The sequence below is a fragment of the Thermobia domestica genome, chromosome 4 (genome assembly GCF_964235325.1).
Source record: "Thermobia domestica chromosome 4, izTheDome1.hap1.1, whole genome shotgun sequence".
NCBI classification, from domain to species: Eukaryota; Metazoa; Arthropoda; class Insecta; order Zygentoma; family Lepismatidae; genus Thermobia; species Thermobia domestica.
In genome coordinates this window covers 305,365,419-305,387,758 of record NC_137457.1, presented here as the reverse complement: position 1 = coordinate 305,387,758, position 22,340 = coordinate 305,365,419, and the positions used below count along the sequence as shown (strand labels likewise).

At 35.3% G+C, this 22,340-nt stretch overlaps 1 protein-coding gene across 2 annotated transcripts in view; it reads left to right on the top strand.

Annotated features, from left to right (window-relative positions):
* LOC145684274 (transmembrane protein 126) overlaps positions 1–1,927 on the top strand; it is a 34,022-nt gene extending 32,095 nt beyond the window's left edge. For both annotated transcript variants that reach the window (XM_081756417.1, XM_081756418.1), the window contains exon 5: positions 1,529–1,927. In XM_081756417.1, the coding sequence (XP_081612543.1) occupies positions 1,529–1,780 (252 nt within the window). In that variant the 3' untranslated portion in view covers positions 1,781–1,927. The remainder of the gene's footprint in view (positions 1–1,528) is intronic.
* The last annotated feature ends 20,413 nt before the right edge of the window (positions 1,928–22,340 follow it).

The following is a 22,340-nucleotide window of genomic DNA, read 5'->3' as shown; positions in this document are numbered from 1 at the left end:
AGGCTAGAGATTTACCGAATACGACAGCGACTCGATAGTCGCGAGTTCTATATCTTCGTAACTACTAACCACCTTTCAACGTACTTTTACGAAGTAACGTATTTTGAAAAACTAACTAGTACGTGGGGATTCCATAATCCTATACCTTTCCACTTCAAACTATGTGAGAGTGTAAAGTATATTTAATACAGTAATTAATAAATTTTAAATGTGTTATTTTTTTATCTTGCAATATATGAGAGTATTAATATGTACTAAAAATTCCTCTTGAAATAATCTACATCTTCTTTCTTTTTCTTTTCTTTTTTTTTAACATTCAAATTTTCGAATCGCTAATTTTATGTTCAGCCATTGGTTATATTGATTAACACTAGAATGTATAGAATACATATTACAAGATAAAAACTATACTAGATTTTATATTTCTAGTTGCTGAAATATTTCGGATACTTCAGCGCGTATTCATTTTCGAGGACTGTAGAGGTTTAAATCATATATTGCAGTAAAATAGTCACATGCTTATGGCTTCAATCTCAGTTGTACTTTTTTAATTTACATACGAAGTAACGTATTTTGAAAAAGTAACTCCTATATGAGGGATTCACAAGTTTCATTGTTTCATGAATGTAGAAAACTACTTCAAGAGAAGTTTCAAGTAGATATTAATACTCTTATATACCTGCCAGATAGAAGTGACAAATTTAGATTTCTGTAATAATTGTTAAGTGCATGTTCCACCCTAACCTGGGTGTAAAGTTTAGGATTGTGAAGCTTCCAAGTGTTTCAAAACATATTACTACGTTATACTTTGAAACTGATTTTGAAGCTATAAACATATGAAGATCTTACTGCAAAATATGATTTGCAGAATGGTCTGCGGTCCTTGAAAATGGGCACTCGCTGAAAGTATCAGGAATTTTAGAAATTACTTCAGCTATTAGTAATACTAAAAGGTTACTATAATTTTGATTTTTCGGGTTAACTTTTGTGTAGCTAACTGCACCCTGAAACGCAGTGGAGGCCCAAATAGGTTACCAGGTTTTCATTTCCTTGAAAACTTAAAAAAGAAGATTTAGGAATGATGGGAAAAAAATGGTTTAAAAGATTGCGATCTTGACTAATAATTAGTTTTTGGATCAGGGGCCACAAAATTCTTGAAAAGCCCCGAAATCGAGTTTTCGTATTTTCTACGGAATAAACATATCATACTGAGTTAAGTGATAGTTTGGGTTTGGCTACACTATATGTAGTTTTGCATCTGGTAGGCAGTGTGTTGTATCACTAGGAAACCCGATTTATTCTGAACATAATTATATACAAACTATAAATCTAAGTTGGGTACGAGCAGTAGTTTCCTAACTGAAAATTTAAAATTATCTTTAAAAAATCCATGATTTTGAGACGGTTAGCACACAAAATGATGGGAGCATTTGATAACATGATCACTCTTATTTACGTAAATTAACACATGGTATTTAAAATATTCATTCCAAATTAATCTTTTTTTTTTTTTTTCAAATTCTTACAGTTTGCTATAAGACATTACACTTATGATGTTCCATCAGTTCATCAGGATTTCAGAGCAGCTGCGAAATTGTGGCAAAATATTTTGAAGCCTTACTCTGGTCGTCTCCAGTCGCTGGCAATAGCGAATGCTCTGCTTGCTATGGGTGTTACGTATTGGCAGACAGAGTCTTTTGGCAAAGTTTCAAACAAACTGTATTTATTAGAAAAAGAATATGAACTGAAAACCAATAAGGATGAACGGTTCACGTATTGATTTCTTTGTGTGCGGTCAGATGCTAGTGCAAGTGAGTAGCCGTGTTAAAATTGCGTAGCTGAAGTAGACTTAATGAATTATAGGTTAGCACAGAAGTTTTGTATATACTCTGTTTGTAACTTACTTTATAAAGTTCTGAAATATCAATGTTTGTTTTAAATGTTGTCTATATTATTCCCTGCATTACTTTATTATTATTATTATATTGAGAATTCAATAAAGAAAAGTCGAAATTGATTCGATATCATAAGGAAGGATCAGAAATTAAGATTAGAAGTCCGATATTTCTGGATTCAATAAAGAAAAGTCGAAATTGATTCGATATCATAAGGAAGGATCAGAAATTAAGATTAGAAGTCCGATATTTCTGGATTCAATAAAGAAAAGTCAAAATTGATTCGATGTCATAAGGAAGGATCAGAAATTAAGATTAGAAGTCTGATATTTCTGGATTCAATAAAGAAAAGTCGAAATTGATTCGATGTCATAAGGAAGGATCAGAAATTAAGATTAGAAGTCCGATATTTCTGGATTCAATAAAGAAAAGTCGAAATTGATTCGATGTCATAAGGAAGGATCAGAAATTAAGATTAGAAGTCCGATATTTCTGGATTCAATAAAGAAAAGTCGAAATTGATTCGATATCATAAGGAAGGATCAGAAATTAAGATTAGAAGTCCGATATTTCTGGATTCAATAAAGAAAAGTCGAAATTGATTCGATATCATAAGGAAGGATCAGAAATTAAGATTAGAAGTCCGATATTTCTGGATTCAATAAAGAAAAGTCGAAATTGATTCGATATCATAAGGAAGGATCAGAAATTAAGATTAGAAGTCCGATATTTCTGGATTCAATAAAGAAAAGTCGAAATTGATTCGATGTCATAAGGAAGGATCAGAAATTAAGATTAGAAGTCCGATATTTCTGGATTCAATAAAGAAAAGTCGAAATTGATTCGATATCATAAGGAAGGATCAGAAATTAAGATTAGAAGTCCGATATTTCTGGATTCAATAAAGAAAAGTCGAAATTGATTCGATATCATAAGGAAGGATCAGAAATTAAAATTAGAAGTCCGATATTTCTGGATTCAATAAAGAAAAGTCGAAATTGATTCGATGTCATAAGGAGGGATCAGAAATTAAGATTAGAAGTCCGATATTTCTGGAGTTTCGTCTGTTATAGAGAAATAAGGAGTATGCGCTAATTTTAATACATGGAGTTGGCAACTGTGCAGAGTTTCAGCTACCTACGAGTACGGCGCTAGTTCTATGTAAACATAAATGGCAATGCGTTTGGAAAACTGGACTCGTGAAGAAGTCCGTTCAGTTATTTGATTTCTGTGGGTGAAACATGTACTCGTAACCATGGCTGACATCCCTGGCAACTGATAGAGGTTTACGAAGAGACTGTAATGTCTCGTCAGCATGTCGTAGGATGGTGTCGAAAGTTTACGGCTGGTAGAGAAAACACGCTGCTGTACACAGTCCAAACGACCACTCCCTACAGTCCGGACCTCGCTCAAAGCGACTTTTCACCTGTTCCTGTGCTTGAAGGAGCACCTAGGAGCCGATCGCTTTGCTTCAGACGAGGTGGTGAAACACTTCGTGACAACGTGACTGAACACGCTAAAACAGGATTTTGACCAGGAGGGAATGTTCAAATTCATCCCACGATGACAAGTGACTCGACCGAAGTGGAGACTATGTCGAAAAATAACCCAATGTAGGTAGTATCAGTTGGCTGTATTTGTTGTATGGAATATATGCGTTTCACTACAGCTTTGTAATTTCACTTTCTGATCATTCCTCGTATTTACTTGCCTGTACAGCGTGTTTCAAAATAATTTTAACGGTAAGAAATCGTTTCATGAGCGTCAACACCCTATCGGTGATTAAAATTGTATTCAAATACTGTCGACCGTATCCTTAGGTTTTGTTTATTACGGTCGTAATAGTTCAAAATTCTTCCGCCAGGTGGCAAGTTGGAAGATGGCTGCCCGTGGTGCAAATAAAGCATTTTGCGTCATACAATTTCACGTTAGTCAATCTGTGTAAGCGTTCAACGTGAGTTCTGTACAAAATTTCGTGAAGAACCACCATTAGAAAACTCCTTTCGTAAGTTGTATCAAGAATCCAAGGCAACAGGATGCATTTGTAAGAAAGAACGTCTGGTGGACATTCCACGTCTGAAACAGATGTAGAGAGTTCGAGCTTATTTTCCAACGTAGCCCTTAAAGAGCTAGTCGAAAATTTGCTCCGGGGACATCTCAAAGACAATATATACAAGACATATCCCAAGATGTCCATGAACTGCAAGAGAACATTGCTACTGTAGTTAAAACTATTAATGAATGATGTAAAGGGTCTGGGAGGTATTGGATTACAGAATTGATGTATGCAGGGTAATAAAGGGGACTCGTATTTAGCATTTGAGTTATTGTATTACTCACACTAAGGCCTGTATTTATGAGTCTTCCCTAATGCTAGAGGACAGTGTTCGAAGTGGAAAAAAAAGCAGAGGCGGTATGTTTTATTACAATTTTGACTCGACATAGCGGCTGTCAAAATGTTGAAATACAGTGAGGGTATGTTGCCTAAAAGATGCATTTCTATTTACATAAAGGCTAAAAACCACTGGAGAGCTTCTCTTTATTTACAACGAAAGTGGGGGGGAGGGGGCATGGAAAGACTTTGATCCATCGCAACAACTTGCTGGAAAAAAATTAAAATATCCCCTTATGTTGTATTATAGAGAATTATACACGAAAATGCTTAAAAACCGAGTTTTTATATTAACAATTTCCTGCGGGGAAAGCTCCCGGACCCCACTCGACTGAGGGGTATTCCAAACCCCTGGAAGAATCGCCCCCAGAACAGACTACCCCTAAATCCGCTCATGCTCAAAACACGACATTTATTTGAATTAAGACAAGAGGACATACACATACATACGAAAGAAACAATTCAATATGGTGCTTCTAACTAGATGAACTTCTTTGAAGACACCTCGTTTTGAAAAGAAAAGGTAGGAAAAAGATAACAAAAATGTCGGTGTTATCAACTTAGAAATTATTTCTACACAAGAAATAAAATCTTTTTACGTGCAAAGCTATTTGTCAATTACTGTGTATAAAAATGGATTTATTAAAGGTGTTTAGCATCTACTGTCGAGTGACGGTATGTCTTGATCACTGAAAAACCAGAGGCGGTATGGCATACCACCGCATACCGTCTCAACTCGACCACTGCTAGAGGAGACAGCATGTATTAATAAACCTCATCTTCAACCTGACAATACCCAAGGTGTAGTCAAAACCTGGTGCCATGTCAAAACACGCCCAGCATTATTGTATAGGGGAAGCAATTTTGCAACTTTTTGGTAGTAATCTGTGACATATCTGTAACTAAACAAAACATATGAAATACGCAGTTTTTTTAATGAATTTTGATATATGCTTTGAATAATTACTTTCTGAACATTATAAACCTATATTTCTTATCTTAATTTCATTCCTTTCTCCTTATTATTAGTTAAAAAGACAACAAAAACATAGAAAATAACAAGATTTCAACTTCGTAACTATTCTCGCCCGATTAAATAGCGCCGTACCGTTGACAAAATCCACACACAACTTCCAACGTTTAGTGCCGTTCTGTGTGTTTATAGTTGGATTTGCATGAATTAAATGGTAGTTTCATTATCATTATTTCAATGCAAAATTTAAAATAGTGATAGCGCTGTACAGCATCCAAGTTTGTCGATATCGAATTCATTTGAAGTGAAGGAAGTTCATGAAACGGGTTAATGCGCCCAGTGATTGGCATAAATTTGTTTCATAACGTTATTTTTGTACAGCAAGATATCAAAGATCGACCACGTTCTAGAAGAATGGCAGACAGTTATACCTCCAGTGCACCAGGGATATGACGCAAAATTTTGCGTCACTGAGAAATTTTGGCAGAACCTGTTAAACAAAAGAGAAACTTTAAAATGATGGGGGACCACGGTTTCTCAATGGTAGAGCGTTCACCTTTTATGTGATAGGTCCCAGGCCACGTGCGTTTGTTGTGGATAACATTGTGTCAATGGGACTCTCTCACATACTCAATTCTACCAGTTCTTCCGTAATGATTCACTTTAGCTAATGCTAAGCAGTATTGTCTTAGTTTTTAATTCGTCGCTCAGACTCTGACTTTTGTCTATTTACCAATTTGATGTACTCACGGAAAGTTTAAATAAATAATGATCAAGAGAGGGAGTATAGTTTGCTATAATCTAGAACCACCAAGCTTTTTATGCCTGCATAAAGTTAAGCAATGCAAAAAATAAAGAACTTCTGTAATACGAGCGAGGAAAAAATAAATTGTAGAAATATCAGGTATTAGAAAATGATGAGGAGAAAGAGAGCTTTAGCGTGTTATACCTAGAAGCACCAAGTATTATTATTATTATTATTATTATTATTATTATTATTATTATTATTATTATTATTATTATTATTATTATTATTATTATTATTATTATTATTATTTGGCTGTATAATGTTAAGTAAGTGAAAATGCATAAAATTACAGCTGATTATCCAGTGTTATTTGAAAAATACAGTATATAAGTCAAGGAAAAAACAAAGTAACGCGATTCGTTAATAACTGAAAATTTTCACGACAGGTCAAAAAAAAAAAAAAAAAAAAAAAACGCTTGGTGCTCCTGTGTTCTCTTCAAGCCAGTTACGGCGTATACGTGTATGGATTCTCCCAATGCTTCTAGAGACGGTTCGACGTACATGTATACGCCACGTATAGTATTAATGAAATTATTCATATTCTGCCATCTGTTGCTTTTCCACGTGAACTAAAACGCATGGCACGCAAGAGTAGACTTCAATATGCTGTCGTATGTTGGTTTTCCAAACTGTACTATACAAAGTTGGACATTCAAACTAACCAAAACACAAGACAGACAGAGTATTTTGTAAGCGCAACATGTAAATTTTTATTTTTATTATAGTATAAATGCCATTACGTACGAATTTTTGTACAGTGTGAAGTTTCGTTTACAATTCCTGAAAATTCCATTTTAATTGAGCATTTAAAAAAAATCAAGTTTGTGACATTATGCGAAAACTGCTGTTTTGATGATTTAAAATTACCGCCTTTCGCAACGGCTGCTGGGTATTTAACTCCCGACTCAAAGGGTTAATTATCCGTCTCCTTTAGCCGAAAAGGCATTACTGTAAGACATTCAAGATTGCATTTGTATTTTTTTTTTAACGTAATTTATACAACAGCAACAAGACTTAACCAAGGCTGTACCCAGGATGGGATGTCTTGATTAGAGATCAAAACTAATTTTAAGTGAAAGTAAGTATTACTTTTTTTTTTTTTTTTTTTCACGAAGGGGGTAATTTTAAGATTATCGTATTCTAAAATGCGAAAATGTGGACACACTTCCGTCTGGCTAACTTAAATAAACTAACTTTCGGCACACAATTGGTTGTTTTATCTCTTAAGCCATTTATACATGGTTCTAGTTGTCCATCAAATGTTGTATCAAACTTATCTTTGAGATAGTTATTTGATCAAATAAATTAGCTAAAACTTTTACACGCACTATAAATGATCAAATACAAAACTTAATTTTGTTGCTCATTTGTTTACATTTCTTCATTTAATTGTTACATTTGACAGCAGGTATAGAGTGCAACACGGTACTCGCTTGAGCAAGTTATTTAAAAGTAAGCTGTTTGAATAATAAATCTTAAAATAAACGAGCAATCGGAAATATGAACCATGCATGTGATACGTGAACGCTCACTAACCTGTAGTCTCAGTCTAGCCTTGTCAGACTAACTTTAGCCACAATTTTTTCCAAGGCTTCTTTGTGTTCGTTATTTATTGTGATATTCTTTAAGTTTACACTTATACAAAAGAGGATGCTGCTTGTAGGTATCAATAAGCAGTTCAATTGCTTTGTACAGTAAGGGACACTTCTAGATGGTACACCCATTTGGAGATTTCCGACAAGTAATCCACCAGTTGAATCCGAAGCATTTGCCGGGAAGTATTGCAACCGAATTAGCTTTAAAGGAAGGTGGGTGGCATAATCGCCAGGCGCTGAAAATTCCCTTACACTTGGGCGAAATTCCCACTAACATCTAAAGCATCATTTCTCCAAAATGAGATGAATCTCAGACGTGTAGTTCTTATGGCAAACATATTACTTGATATCTGTCCTATTCGTGAAGATAAAGTGCAACAAAAAATGAAAGCCCAATCCTGTTGCTGTTGGAACGAACACTCTTTCAGTAGTTTCATCTGAAATGACTTTGCAAAGCCTGCATAAATATTCTGTCACTTCAGGAGGGTAGGAAGAGCGAATCCCAACTTCTTCAGTGTCAAAACACATACATTTAATCAAATGCTTAGTCAGAGTGAGCCCATTGGTATAGCGCCTTTATGATTTGAAGTTTTGCTCCCAGAACGAGAATGCAAATATGATGAAGGAGAAATACACTCACATGTGCAAATTTAGAGTTTGAGACAAAATGATCGGATAGCATCCATATTTTGTCGCAAATTTTGATTTTGTAAGTAGACATGCAAAAGTTCAACCGAACCTGAGAGCATCCCGCTACCAATTGTTGAATTCAAGTGGAGAACTCAGTTGAGAGCATCAGATGATTACGGACGGGGAGAAACATCTTAAGATATGGGAAACAAAGATTGAAAAAAATTTCAACTGCTCTGGATGTGATTCGATCCATGAACCTCACGATTACCAAGCAACGACTCTACTCACTCAACCACGGAGCGACACAGAACGAAAGGTAGTCAAACGTAAGACAGAAAACGTTTGTTATTTACAAAACATTTATTTTTAATGGGGAAAGCTAGGGAAATTGCCCTCTCTACGTTTTTTCCCTGGCATTAATTTAAGTACTGTTGTCCCAGCTTAGGAAGAATATTTTCCACCCCTCTAGAAACCTTCCTAACAGTTCTTGTACATTTTTAGCAACACAAAACATTTATTCATGGCTGTTCTGCAAATTATACTTTCACAAAACAATTATTTCCAATTAGTAATTTCAGTACAAAGTAAACAAATACTGGATATGAAATTCTATATCTCGCGAATAATCTTGCAGAAAATATCCAAATTTTTTCTATAAGAAACAGGGGGAGCACAACGCGAGGTTTAGGGAGAAGGTTGCGCCCATGAGATTTATTTTCCGGAGGAGGGGCCATAAATTTACATTCAAAATGGCAAAATCGTACGTTTAATAATTTTAAATATACCATAATTTTACTTTTAAGAACGCCAAATGCGAAGGAGAACGAATGTATTCTTTTTGTCTTGAAAGAATAAAATTATGGCTGAAGGTACAAGTGAATAGAGACTGATGATGTTTAGGGAGAATGAATGCTACCAAGCAATGACGTAGCCAGGAGGTCTGGCACCTCCGACATTTGTAAAAGTTGTTAAAATAAGGCCTAAGATTGCGGTTTTGTTTACAATTTTTCTGGGGGTGGACCCCGGATTCACCCCAAATTAATGTTTAGCCAACGACCCCCCGAAATCAAATCCTGGTTACACATCTGCCACCAAGTGATGTACTCTTCTATGTGCGTGATATGCAAATCAATGTGGAATTCATTAGAGGAAGGGAGAAATCTCGCTAAAAATTTAGGCACTTTTTTCTGGTGGGGAGGAGGAGAATGATAAATGTGGGAGAAATTTCGCCTAAGCACTTGGAGGGATAGTCACCTCTCGCCCAGGATGGGGGGCTGCAATTCTGAAGTTTCCAAGAGTAAATTTTTCTCCCTCTAGAAAATTAGTAAACAAAGCATCGGTTACTAAAATACAGGGTGCGGCACGTAAAACCGGTCCGTCGTAATATTCTGGTATATTGTGTTTTTGGCAACACTTAAATAATCTACCTTCCTACCAAGAGATGGCGTGTCGAGGTCGGGTCGACTTACGTGACCTGCAGCAGTCACGTGCAGCCGCAGCCAGTGAAACTTGTCGAAACCAGTTGAGAAAAAGGTCTCGTTGTGTTAAGCCGGGTGAGTGTCAGTGTGTGATAATGCCGTATTCGATACCCGAGCGTGTTGCCATTGTTGAAGGGTTCATTCTCACTGGATCTTTTGTGAAAACAAAGAATTTGTTTCGGGAGAAATTTCCAGGACGTTCTGTGCCAGCAAAAAGCACCATTCAGGAATTGATTGAAAAATGGCGGCGTACAGGATCGGTTCAAAATGCTCCCAGGAACAGACGACCATCTGTCTGCATACCTGAATTAAAGATGCAGGTGGAGGAGATAATGACAAGAAGTCCTCGAAAGTCAACCAGGAGATTGAGTCAACAGGTTCATGCGAGTGAGAGAAGTTGCAGACGTGTTTTAAGGGGACTGAAGTTAAAACCGTACTGGATAAGTGTTGTGCAAGAACTGAAGGAGCCTGACCTGCAGAAGAGGGTGCATTTCTGTTCATGGCAAAGGCTTGTGGCCTCCTCGGTCACCAGACTTGTCCACGTGTGACTTTTACTTATGGGGACTGTTAAAGGAAAGAGTATACGAAACAAATCCACACACAATTGAAGAACTCAAGACCAGGATCCAGGATGTCACCAATAGCATTACAACACAAGAACTGACAAGGGTATATATGAATCTCCTCAATCGTGCTCACATGTGTGTTGAAGTGGGCGGAGGACACTTTCAGCACCTGCTGTGAAGGTGAGTAGTCATATTCAATACATTACATTTCATTTATGTGTTGTAGTTAATCATATTCAATACATTACATTTCATTTTATGTGTTCACTTTACAGGCCGGTTTTACGTGCCGCACCCTGTATTAGTTAAGTCTGCCAATAATCAGACATAAAGCATAGCTAATATTCAATAATGTCCGAAACATATTTGTGAAACATAAGAAAGAGAGAGAGAGAATTAGATCTGCACATAACAAGTGTCCCTCGGTTATAAATTTAAACAAAGCACTGCTTTTAGTTAGGTTTCTTAGATGAGTGGTTAGCGTACTGGACTTCTGCGTTGAGGATTGCGGGTTCGAGTCCACGCAAAGCACATTATTTTCTGTGTTTTAAGCTACATTTTCATCAAGTGGAATTAACGTGCTCCTACAGTAATATCTTTTTTTTTTTTGGAAAGGGCTTGGCCACTATACGGTTATTCCACACAAACTAACAAAATAGTTTTTTATTATTTGTTGCGTATTTTCTTGCATTGTTTCGTTACAGTTCTCTTTTGACGTACACGTATTACTACAGTCCATATTTCGTGCTCAACTGTTTGGAGAGGTCTATGCACCACCCAATCGTTTTTCCAGAAAAACGAAACAGGTATTCCCTCATTGTACGTCTACAATGTCTGTGCAAAATTTTATTCATTTCGGTTCACTTCTTGCCTTGCGGACGTCAAATTTAAGACCTTTTGGTGGGTGCTTTTGCCCCCTAAAACAGTTTCCCCCGCAGAGCATAAAAAAACTGCCTTCGTTTAGTTTTTGCGTATTGTCCGTTCACATAGTCTTGTTGCAATTCCTCATGTCCTGTAGGTATACTTCTGTCCAGAATTTCTGTTGCATGTCTTTAGAAATTACATAAATGAGAATAACTCTCTTATGATAAAAATTGTCACATGTTTTCTTGGAAATATGCAGAAGAAGGAAACACACATTTCCAAATGTTTCAATAAAAAAATAATAAGCAAGTTATAATTTTAAAAATCTCCGAAACTTTGATCGCCAAATTGTAAGTTCCATATTCATAAACGTGGTAAACGCGCAACGAAATTTGCAAAGAGAGGGAATTTTATACTCTATTAGAAATATAACGTAAATCTTCATAATGTTAGTTACTATACATATAGCACAGCTCTAACAATCATAGGTATTAAAAATTTTACACGTAAAGAAAGGATTAAATAGAAATAACACACAAAATATGTGAAACGATAAGGCATTTTGTCTCAGTGGTTTCCTTATAAATGAGTGAGTGTTACTACCAAGTACCAAGTAAGTGTATATTAAGTTGTTTTCGTAGAGTAGTTGGATAACGCGTGATCGTTGGATGTTCAAATTTTTCGTCAGTTCAAATCCCATACTCTACAGTGACTTTTTTCTTTCTCTCGTTTTTATTTTTTTTTAAGAAAAGCTAGATTCTATGAATTCGTTAAACAATGTTTTGTTCTAATAATGTTTCTTAGTATTATTCTCTTCGTTCAAGTTTTTTTTAATGTTTCCAAATAATTCGAAATTATGTCTTTAAGGAATGTTACAATGATCAAGAATTTTACAAAAAGCGTGGGTGTTCTAGGGTTCATCCGTTTTCTCCATTTTTGCATTTCATCATTATCATGCATCTCATTATCACCGTCTCCTTTAGCTTCAGAGTATAATCGTGGGACATTACACCTAAAGAAAAACTAAAATATATAATTAGATAACTATAATATTTTTCTCATTATATGAACAAGAACTGTAAAGTTGTCTTCCTCATCATCACAGGAAAATGGCAGAACCGTTTGAAATGAATATAGTTATGACTTGGCTCCTGCAGGGATATTAGAGTTGCAATGCTTAAATATCGAAAGTCACCGTCCGTCTCTCGACATCTGTGAGAACAAAAATATTAAGATATCGAGAAGCGATATTTTTATAACTGATTCAGCGTTTTAAGGATAGGTTCCACCTACTCCGTCAGCCTCTATTCAATCCAAACTGCTAGAAATTGTTTTTAGTTACATTGTTGATCGTCAGAACAAAAACGGTAATAGAAGAGACAAGCGGGTTTTCGATTTAATATCTCAAGTAAAAAGTCATCTCATCATTATTACTCTACTAAAACCGGAAGTAGTAAAAATTTACTAGTACTTCCGGTTTAGATATTGCTAATCATAGAGCAAAACTGCTAAGGGACATCGAGAATCTCTTTCAGAATCAATGGAACGTCCCAACAAAACAATTTTTATTTAAACTTTTATACCTATATGCCAACAGGATGTTTGGGAAATCTACGTCACAACACTGATCACAATATCAAAATATATCTTAGAACCCATTTAAGATAGATAGATCAAATTCTGTAGGGTCCGCTGTGGCTCAGTGGTAGAGCGTTCACCTCTGGTGCTAGGGGTTTCGGGTTCAAACCCTGTTCGCGCCAAATGAACTTTGTGGTGAACAAACACCGTGTGCGTGGATTTTTTCGGGGTTCTCCCGATTCCTCGCACTTTCTTCAATCCACCATTTCATTCATCTCTCATCACCGTCTCCTTTAGCCTAAGCGGCATAAGCGTGGGACGTAAAACTCAAAAATTACATTTCATTTTTTTCAAATTCTGTATATGAGTAAGTTGATACTAGTCCCATCACCTTCAAAATTTTCGATTTTGAGAATAGATCAAATTCTATTTGGACTAGGAATTAATTCGTGCGGTTGGTACGCACACATTGAAGCTGTAGTACAAACACAAAATACATAAATACTTTAAGAAAAATATTGTCCATCGCTAGCCACCACTTTCGCCCATCTGTCAGGCAATGTACGGATTCCGTGGCGAAAGAAGTCCTCATCCTTGGAAGCGATCCAGTCAGAGACCCATGTTTCGATATCTTCTGAAGAAGTAAACCGCTGTCCAATCAAATCGTTGTTCATGCAATCGAACAAGTAGTAGTCCGAAGGAGCAACGTCTGGTGAATACGGCGGGTGGGGTAAAACTTCCCATCCGACATTTTCTAAATAGGTCTTGACCGGTTTTGCGACATGTGGGCGAGCGTTATCATGTTGAACAATAAGTTTATCATGTCTGTTCTCCCATTCTGGTCGTGTTCTGGCCAGAGCTTGCTTCAAACGCATTAATTGTCGTCGATAACGTTCTCCATTCATAGTTTCACCCGGTTGCAGCAGCTCATAGTACACCACACCTTTCATATCTATAACGACTCACCAAGGGTAGTCGTCAACCTGGTTCGATCGGTGATATATGAATCTCGAGTGGTAGTAATAGTTTGTATGTAAAAATATCTTTAATAATTATACATATTATTATTCTCACCTTTTCTATAAGAATTATAAAGTCGATGAACGGTACTAAATGGTTTATTAGTTGATACACTTTTAATATATTTTCATTCAAACTGTCCTGCACACAGACATGATGATTAGGTATCCATAAACAACTACATAGCAACCAACTACATAACACTATCCCATAATATATTTTTTTACATATATTAAAAAACATTCTTCTTTTGTTATTATTAAATTGACATTCTATTAAGTATATTGCTTATGTATGAACACTTTCTGCCCAAGGTGCAGGTAATTATTAAACTATCCAAAGTATTTCGTTATATAAAATGTCGCCCGACAATTGGACTGAATATAAAAGTCATAAGCGAGCTTGGCTTTTATCTTCAAGAACCACTGGTCCGTTTACAATAGTGGTCTTACACTACTTACGCCTTTCACATTTTGATCGCTCCTCGTATGTATCTTCATTACATATCATAGATATAGATACATTTATAACAAATCTTTCATTTCATTAATACTTATTTTTGACAATAAAGTTTCAACACAAATTAATATAATGAAAACAATTTTTGTGTTTAATCAATCATGAATTAAATTATAACCCTTCACGTTAATAAGAAAGAATTAAAATCATTGGAAACTTATCGTTGGTTAATGAAAATCAAAGAAAATAAAATTGACTAAAAACCAAAAATTAAACATAACCTACGTTTGAATAACCAAAAAGGAAGAAAATAAATCTATTTTTACACAGACAGAAGACACCCTTTTATTATTATTATTATTATTATTATTATTTTTAATTTCTCGTTAAGTTCCTTTATTACCAAAATAGGGATTGATATTTCAAAATCTTGAATAGTTATTGTCACACGAGTAATTCCAGCTACTCTCTTTTTATGTTTACCGGTAAAATCAACTATAATAAGGTTCTCAGCCTTTTGTAGCTTAGGATTCGAATAATTACTAGTAATTGCTTTCCACATTGAATACGATAATAGAGAGGCATTTGCTCCCGTATCAAGTAAAGCTTCAGTACCTAATCCATTGACTTTAATAGGTATTTTAGCTGTACTATATGATTTTAAAAATACAAAATTTTCTTCAATATTAAAACCATCATTGACGGTATCATCTTCGAACCAACAACGATTTACAACAGGTATAAATTGGTACTGACATCTATTAATTGCTATTTCCGAATAATTATTTACAGAGACGTCATGTGAAAGATCATTTTCATCATTAACATGAACATGTAAATTGGAAGATAAATGTTCATAAGAATTATCGCTTAAATTTGTAAATAAATGTTCATGAGAATCTACAGCTGATATGGGTTTAACCCCTACCACATCAGCCGCAATTAGTTTAAATTCATACTCGTGTATGGTTCCAATAAAGTACATTGTACAGCACAATCCTGGTTATGTCCCATATTATTGTTCTGTACAGGAATTACTTCGATACCTGGATCTTGATGCGAAGTGCCATCTCTTGTTCTCCAATTACGTCTATCCACGTAGTTTGTTGTATTCCTGGAATTTCGCCATACATTCCGTCTATTTTTAAACCTATTTTGACTATATGGCCTAACATAAGGATTGCTACGACTAATTAGGTTAGGCGTATTCCCTACGTAACTTTGCCTATTTTGCTCGTTTTGATTGCTAGAATTTACTCGGCTTAGGTTGTGTTCCGTATCATTCACACTTCTGATATTTAGATTCCGAACAGGTACAAAATGATCTGAATTATTTTTACTTTTACCTATTCCTGCTTGTTGATTCATAGCATGGTATTGAGTTTCATAGCATTGGACAAGCATTAATAAATGGTTGAAACTCATACACTGTGTAGAGAACAAGATCTGTTGTAACTTAAATGGGAGCAAATTTCGAATCGATGCTATTATTCTAGATTCCGACTGCAATGGATTAACGACTTTTAATTCGTTGTATGTATTTACAACAAATTCAACAACAGATTTGTGCAAACGAGGATTGAAATGTTGGTTTCTAATGGTGGCATCTCGATTTGCAAGCAAAAAGTCATTTTCATAATTCGCAATCAGTGCTGCTTTGAATTCCTCATAAGTATTGATGTGATCACGTACGGCTTTAAACCATAAAGAACATGGTGGGAGTAATACATGAGGGATTAATTTCATATATTGTGATCTATCTATACACATTATATTGCATTCGTCCTGAAATTTTTCCAGGAAAGAAGTAGCGTTCTCATTACATTTACCACTGAATTTACTCATAGCCCGTATTTCACTCATCTTAACACTTAATTTTACCTTCCTTTTATCATTCCGTGTACTTATTGGGTGACAATTCCTATCCATGACGTGATGTGTCGTTGCACCATCCCTTTTACGCCCATCTGTCCTCTTCGGATGAATTTCTTCCAAAATAATATCCTCATCAGACACAGGTGAAGGCGAAGTCATCTCTGGTGAGTGGGGAAACTCCAAGCGATCACTACCCATATTATTGTGGTATGTGTTGTCCTTAACCTGTAGCGTTCTAATTTCTTCCTGTAGAGTAGCTATCAATTGCGTATTTGCACGTATGTTGTTAGAATTATTGATGACCTGAATCTTTTGCTGTTGAACAGAAGATTCGATTACTTCTAAATCCTTTTTTACACCACTGATTTCTTGGATTTGGTGGTTGTGCTTATCCTGACAATCCTCGGATATTCTTTTTAACTTTTCCTCGAACTTCGAGGTGATGTCATTCATCGCCTGGACAATTGACTGTTTCGTTTCATCCGACTTCTGTTCCATTCGTCTACTTAATTCCTCATATTGCTTGTTAGATTCTTCGGACTTATGCTCTATCGTCTGCTTTAACTCCTCGTATTGCTTGTTAGATTCTTCGGACTTCTGTTCTATCTTCTGTTCTATCGTCTGCTTTAACTCGGTAGACATCTGAATCAATTGTCGCTGTAAGGCTAGCAAGATTCGGTCTTCTGATGTCATTCCTGGTGCTACACTATGTTCACCGTTATCACTATTATTGGATTCTTTCTCAATTGCCTCACCGTTCATTTTTCTTATGATAATTCTACCACTTCTTAGTATTGTGAAATTTGTATTCATTAACCTTATTACAAAAGTAAATTCACCCTTACTTTGCTTCGGGATATGAATTTATGAAAAGTCCCGGGTGAGGTAAACCAAAATTTTTATAACGACTCACCAAGGGTAGTCGTCAACCTGGTTCGATCGGTGATATATGAATCTCGAGTGGTAGTAATAGTTTGTATGTAAAAATATCTTTAATAATTATACATATTATTATTCTCACCTTTTCTATAAGAATTATAAAGTCGATGAACGGTACTAAATGGTTTATTAGTTGATACACTTTTAATATATTTTCATTCAAACTGTCCTGCACACAGACATGATGATTAGGTATCCATAAACAACTACATAGCAACCAACTACATAACACTATCCCATAATATATTTTTTTACATATATTAAAAAACATTCTTCTTTTGTTATTATTAAATTGACATTCTATTAAGTATATTGCTTATGTATGAACACTTTCTGCCCAAGGTGCAGGTAATTATTAAACTATCCAAAGTATTTCGTTATATATCCCACCATATGCAGAGCATAACCTTTGCACAGAGAATATCTCGTTTTGGTTGTGATGGACCTGGTTCACCTGGTTTCACCCAGGCCTTTTTTCGTTTAGGGTTCTCGTAATGGATCCACTTCTCATCACCCGTAATAATTCGATGCAGAAACCCCTTTCTGCTCTGTCGTTGAAGCAGCAATTCGCAAATGGTTTTTCGTCTTTCAACGTCTCTGTCTTTCAATTCATGTGAAACCCAATGTGACATCTTTTGAATCATTCCCATGGCTTTCAAGCGTTTGGAGACTGTTGTTTGATCAACGCCTAATGCTGCTGCAAGTTGTTCCTGCGTTTGACACGAATCCTGCTCGAGCAATGCTGTCAATTCTTCGTCTTGAAATTTTTTTGGCTGTCTAGCTCGCTCTTGGTCTGCCAAGCCGAAATCACCACTTCTAAACCGTGCAAACCACTTCTGACACGTTCGCTCAGCTAGAGCATGGTCACCATACACCCACCAAAATACGATGACTTTCAGTCGCACTTTTCTGCATGTTAAAGTAATGCAGCAGGACACCCCGCAAAAACACTTTATCAGGCACAAATTGCGCCATGTTCACTTAACTACAAACTGGTGTTGTTGACGCTTTAATCCACTGCCCTATACTACGAACGATACGCGATGACAGGGGTTTGCAACACATGTGTGGATACACGGAACTGTGGGACGCTCCGTTGGTTGCGCCATCTCTTGTCCACTCGCACGAATTAAACCGTTTAAAATTAATTTGTGACTTAAGCCGGCTTCGTTTTTTCTCATTTAACTTTGATTTATAATCGTATCCCAAGGATAGGAAGAGTGCTTAAATATACAGGTATGAGCAAAATTATTGATGCGTCTCTTCAACATAACGTTGTTTAAAAATAACTGTATTTCCTTTATATGTTCGAACGTTTGGAAGGTTTCCACAGCAGGAAAGGTTAATGACAAACGCATTTGTAGTGTTTATATTCAATATTTTAAAATAAAGAAATTAGAAGCCAAAAACTTTAATTTGGCCAATATTACGAAAATTATCAACTTTATTGAAAAGGATATTTTTCTAGACTGAGGAAGAATTCTGTAATTCAACATATACCGGAGACCTCTACATCACTGACAGTGCGAACAATGAATTCATATTCACAAATAAAACATTTAATCAAGTATTTCTAATATTTCCTATATCTTTAGACTCCATATAAATAAAGCAAACAGTAGAAATTATCTATTAAAATAGGCGAATTAGAATACTATAATAATGAAAATCATATCTTCTAGTAGAGCAGGTAGATTGCGTGTAAGAAATCGATAACAAAATTGATCAACGCGAAATTGTAGTCAATCAGTAGATGTGATTGTAAGCTGTTCGAACCTCGTACTGAGAAATTTATATATATATATGAGAAACAATTAAACTTCTATGTTTAAGACTGATGACGATATCAAAATATGACAAAAGTGTCATCTTGCAACTTTATTACTACTCTTCATTTTTTGTTTGCAAAGGTTTCGTAAGTGTTGCCTGTATGCTCATTGTGCATAAAGAAAATTTTCCAATAAATTCTATTTCTTAAAAGCACTAATATAGGGAATTTATTAATCAATTTTCACATTACGTATCACCTCGAAAATTATATGAATGTCTTGTCTCGTGGCAGCACTACTTTGTTTCATATACTTCCCCAGTAAATGTTTGATTTTCTCTATAAGCATTTATTGAGGTAAAAGTTCTATAACGCATTTAATTAAACAATGATATTTCGAGACGACACAGCATTTTCACGAAACGAAACGAGTAGAGATTTTAAACTGCCTCGTCTCGTCCCGTGGCAAAACTAGTGATTTCACGAGACAAAATATTTCTCGTATATCGTCTCGATAAATATATATATAAATATAAATAACAAGACTTCGAGATGAGACAGTTATATAATTTTCTATACGAGACGGCATTTGCTCGAGACTAGACGAAACAGCCTACAATCTCGTCTTGCGGTTACACTTTTAAATTAGGTAACTTTGTCCTGGGCAACCTTTAAATATCAGTAACCTTCGAAAACTTTTAATTAAATGAACAAGTAGCGAATTCCTGACACATATCGCATTTCGAACACTCAATTTAGTTATTCACTAACAATTTTAGAAATGTTGCGACTAAGGTGGAGACGGGAGTATTTTCTTTTAATTCCATGAGCGCCAGAAGCGAAAGGTATGAAATTTAGTATATAGTTTATTTGAAGAAATTAATAAATATATTTCTAATCTACAAAATAAAGTTCCTAAAAGCGTAGTTTTTTTTAAAAAAAACAGTAATTGTCCTCATTCTGCTTGAGTTGAAAGTATTACAGAGGTTCACATCAAGTAATGGAAAGTGTTCAAAGTTTTCAGACTGATTTGGTTCAAGACTGATATCATGAAACAACCATGTGTTGAGTTTTACCTACAAATTCTGTCACCTCCAACATCTCAGCTGGTTTTGCGTTTGTCAATGAACATTTCGTAAGGCGTAAAAAACTGCTGCATTAAATAAAGAAAACTAAAATTTTACTTTAACGGGACTCGAACCTACGTCCGTGAGACTACAAGCACTATGCCTTAAACACCTGCGCTATCTTGTCGTGGAAAATCATTGATAATACGAGTCATTTATTTTCGTTGCTGTCAATACTTTCATTGAATGGAAAATATATTCATACACAATGAAATTTCCTAACAAGTAAATAATGCTTTCGCGTTTTAATTGTTCTTTCTTTCTTTTCTATGTTTATTGCCGTTCTTTTTCCAAATACATTTATTTTTGTTTTTTGAATTTACCGTATGACTTAAGAACATCGAATGTTCATCATCATAGAAGCAGAACCTCTAGTAAAATGCATTTTACTTAAAAGGCGGTGGTCGAAGTGAGATGGTATGTGGTGATATGCCATACTGCCTCTGTTTTTTAAGTGATCAAGACACCGTCACTGGAGAGTAGACGCTAAATACCCTAATAAATCCATTTTTAAACATAAATTGGCGAAAACCTATGCAAGTAAAGAGATTATATATATATATATATATATATATATATATATATATATATATATATATATATATATATATATATATATATATATATATATATAATTTCTAAGCTGTCAACCCAGACATCAGACACTTTTACCATTTTCCTACCTTTGTTTTAAAAATAAAGTATCTTCAAAGAAGTTCATCTAGTTTATATTTTGATGTATCACATTTAATTTTTTTCTTATATATGTGTGTCGTCTTGCTTTAATGCATATAAATGTGTTTTGAATATAGGCGGACTTAGGAGTTGTCTGCTGCGGAGCTCGGATTTCCGGGAGTTTGGATTACCTCTCAGTTGAATGAGGGGTTCGGGAGTTTTCCACAGTAAATTGTTAGTATAACACTCGGGTTTTGAGCATTTTCGTGTATAATTCTCCATAGCAGTGATGGGCAACTTCTTTAAACAAAGGGGTCGCATCATGGAAATTTCTGTGTGGCGAGGGCCGCAAATTCATATGATACTTTTCTTTACATTTATACTATAACTCATTACACCCTCGCCCCCACAGAAATGAATTATTATGTTATCAGGTATCTATTAAACAATCGGCAACCAAACAACCGACATAGGAAGAATCACATTTCTAAGTTGATATTGATGTATTAGTCCAAATCATTGCATTGTAACTATATTTAAAAATATGCACGCAATAAAATATGTTATTTTCTCGAGGGCTGCATGACAAGGCCTCGCAGGCCGCATACAGCCCGCAGGCCCGTAGTTTGTCATCCCTGCTCTATACCATAAGTTTTTTTTATTTATTTTTTTTAGAAAGTTGTGGGGAATCAATGTATTTCCATGTCTCATCCTTCGGAATTACAGGGAAGTTCTCCTATGGTTTTCAGTAATTATGTAAATGGAAATGCAATATTTTAGGCAACATACCCTCACTGTAGTTCAACATTTAAATAGCCGGTATGTCAAGTCAAAATCCCAATAAAATATACCGCCTCTGCTTTTCTTCCACTTCGAACACTGTTAAAAGGTATTCATTTTGAAATGATTATGCATCAACCCGTCATGGTATACAGTATATTCTTACGTTACCCTTCTGTCAATTCTGCGAAGAGGAAAGCGAAAAGTCCTTTTCCCTACGAATCCCAAAGTAAAATCTCCACGTCATGACCTGTCTTATACAGCTTCACTGTTGCAAGGAGATACTAATACATGGAAATAAAATAGAAGTAATTTATTTCTGTCTATATCTCTCATACGACTAACGTTTGGGAAACAAAACAAATACGGTGTAACTGCTCTAAGCAATACGAACAGGACTGAAACAGAATTATCACTCGATTGACCTTGAGAGTAGATATACATCGCTCAAGGGTATATATAAACGTGAGTGCAGCAAACGTTTCTGTGGTGTTCTATTCAGTATTACTATTAGCCAATCTATACAAGGACTGATATTTTTCATATATACAGAATATTTTTGCTTTTGCTTTATTAAGTTGCGCGCCAGAGGCGTTTTAATATAGGGTTAGTAGGTGTTGTATACATTCCAGATCTGCTTCATTGCGCAATAGTATCATCTATCTATGATTGCACTACTAGACTGCTATTATACACAGAAATACCAGGAAGTGGGCAGTGAGCTGCATATAAAAGTGATACTAAAGATAAATTGAATAAAATACTAAACATTTTGTCCCCTTTAGAATACCATTATAAACTGAGATGGAAGCACTTAAACCAACATTTAGCTTCAATGTTGTAATTCGTTTCGAATATATCCGTTTGATAAGAGAAATGAAAATATCACCAATCCCGTATTTAGTTAGAACATGG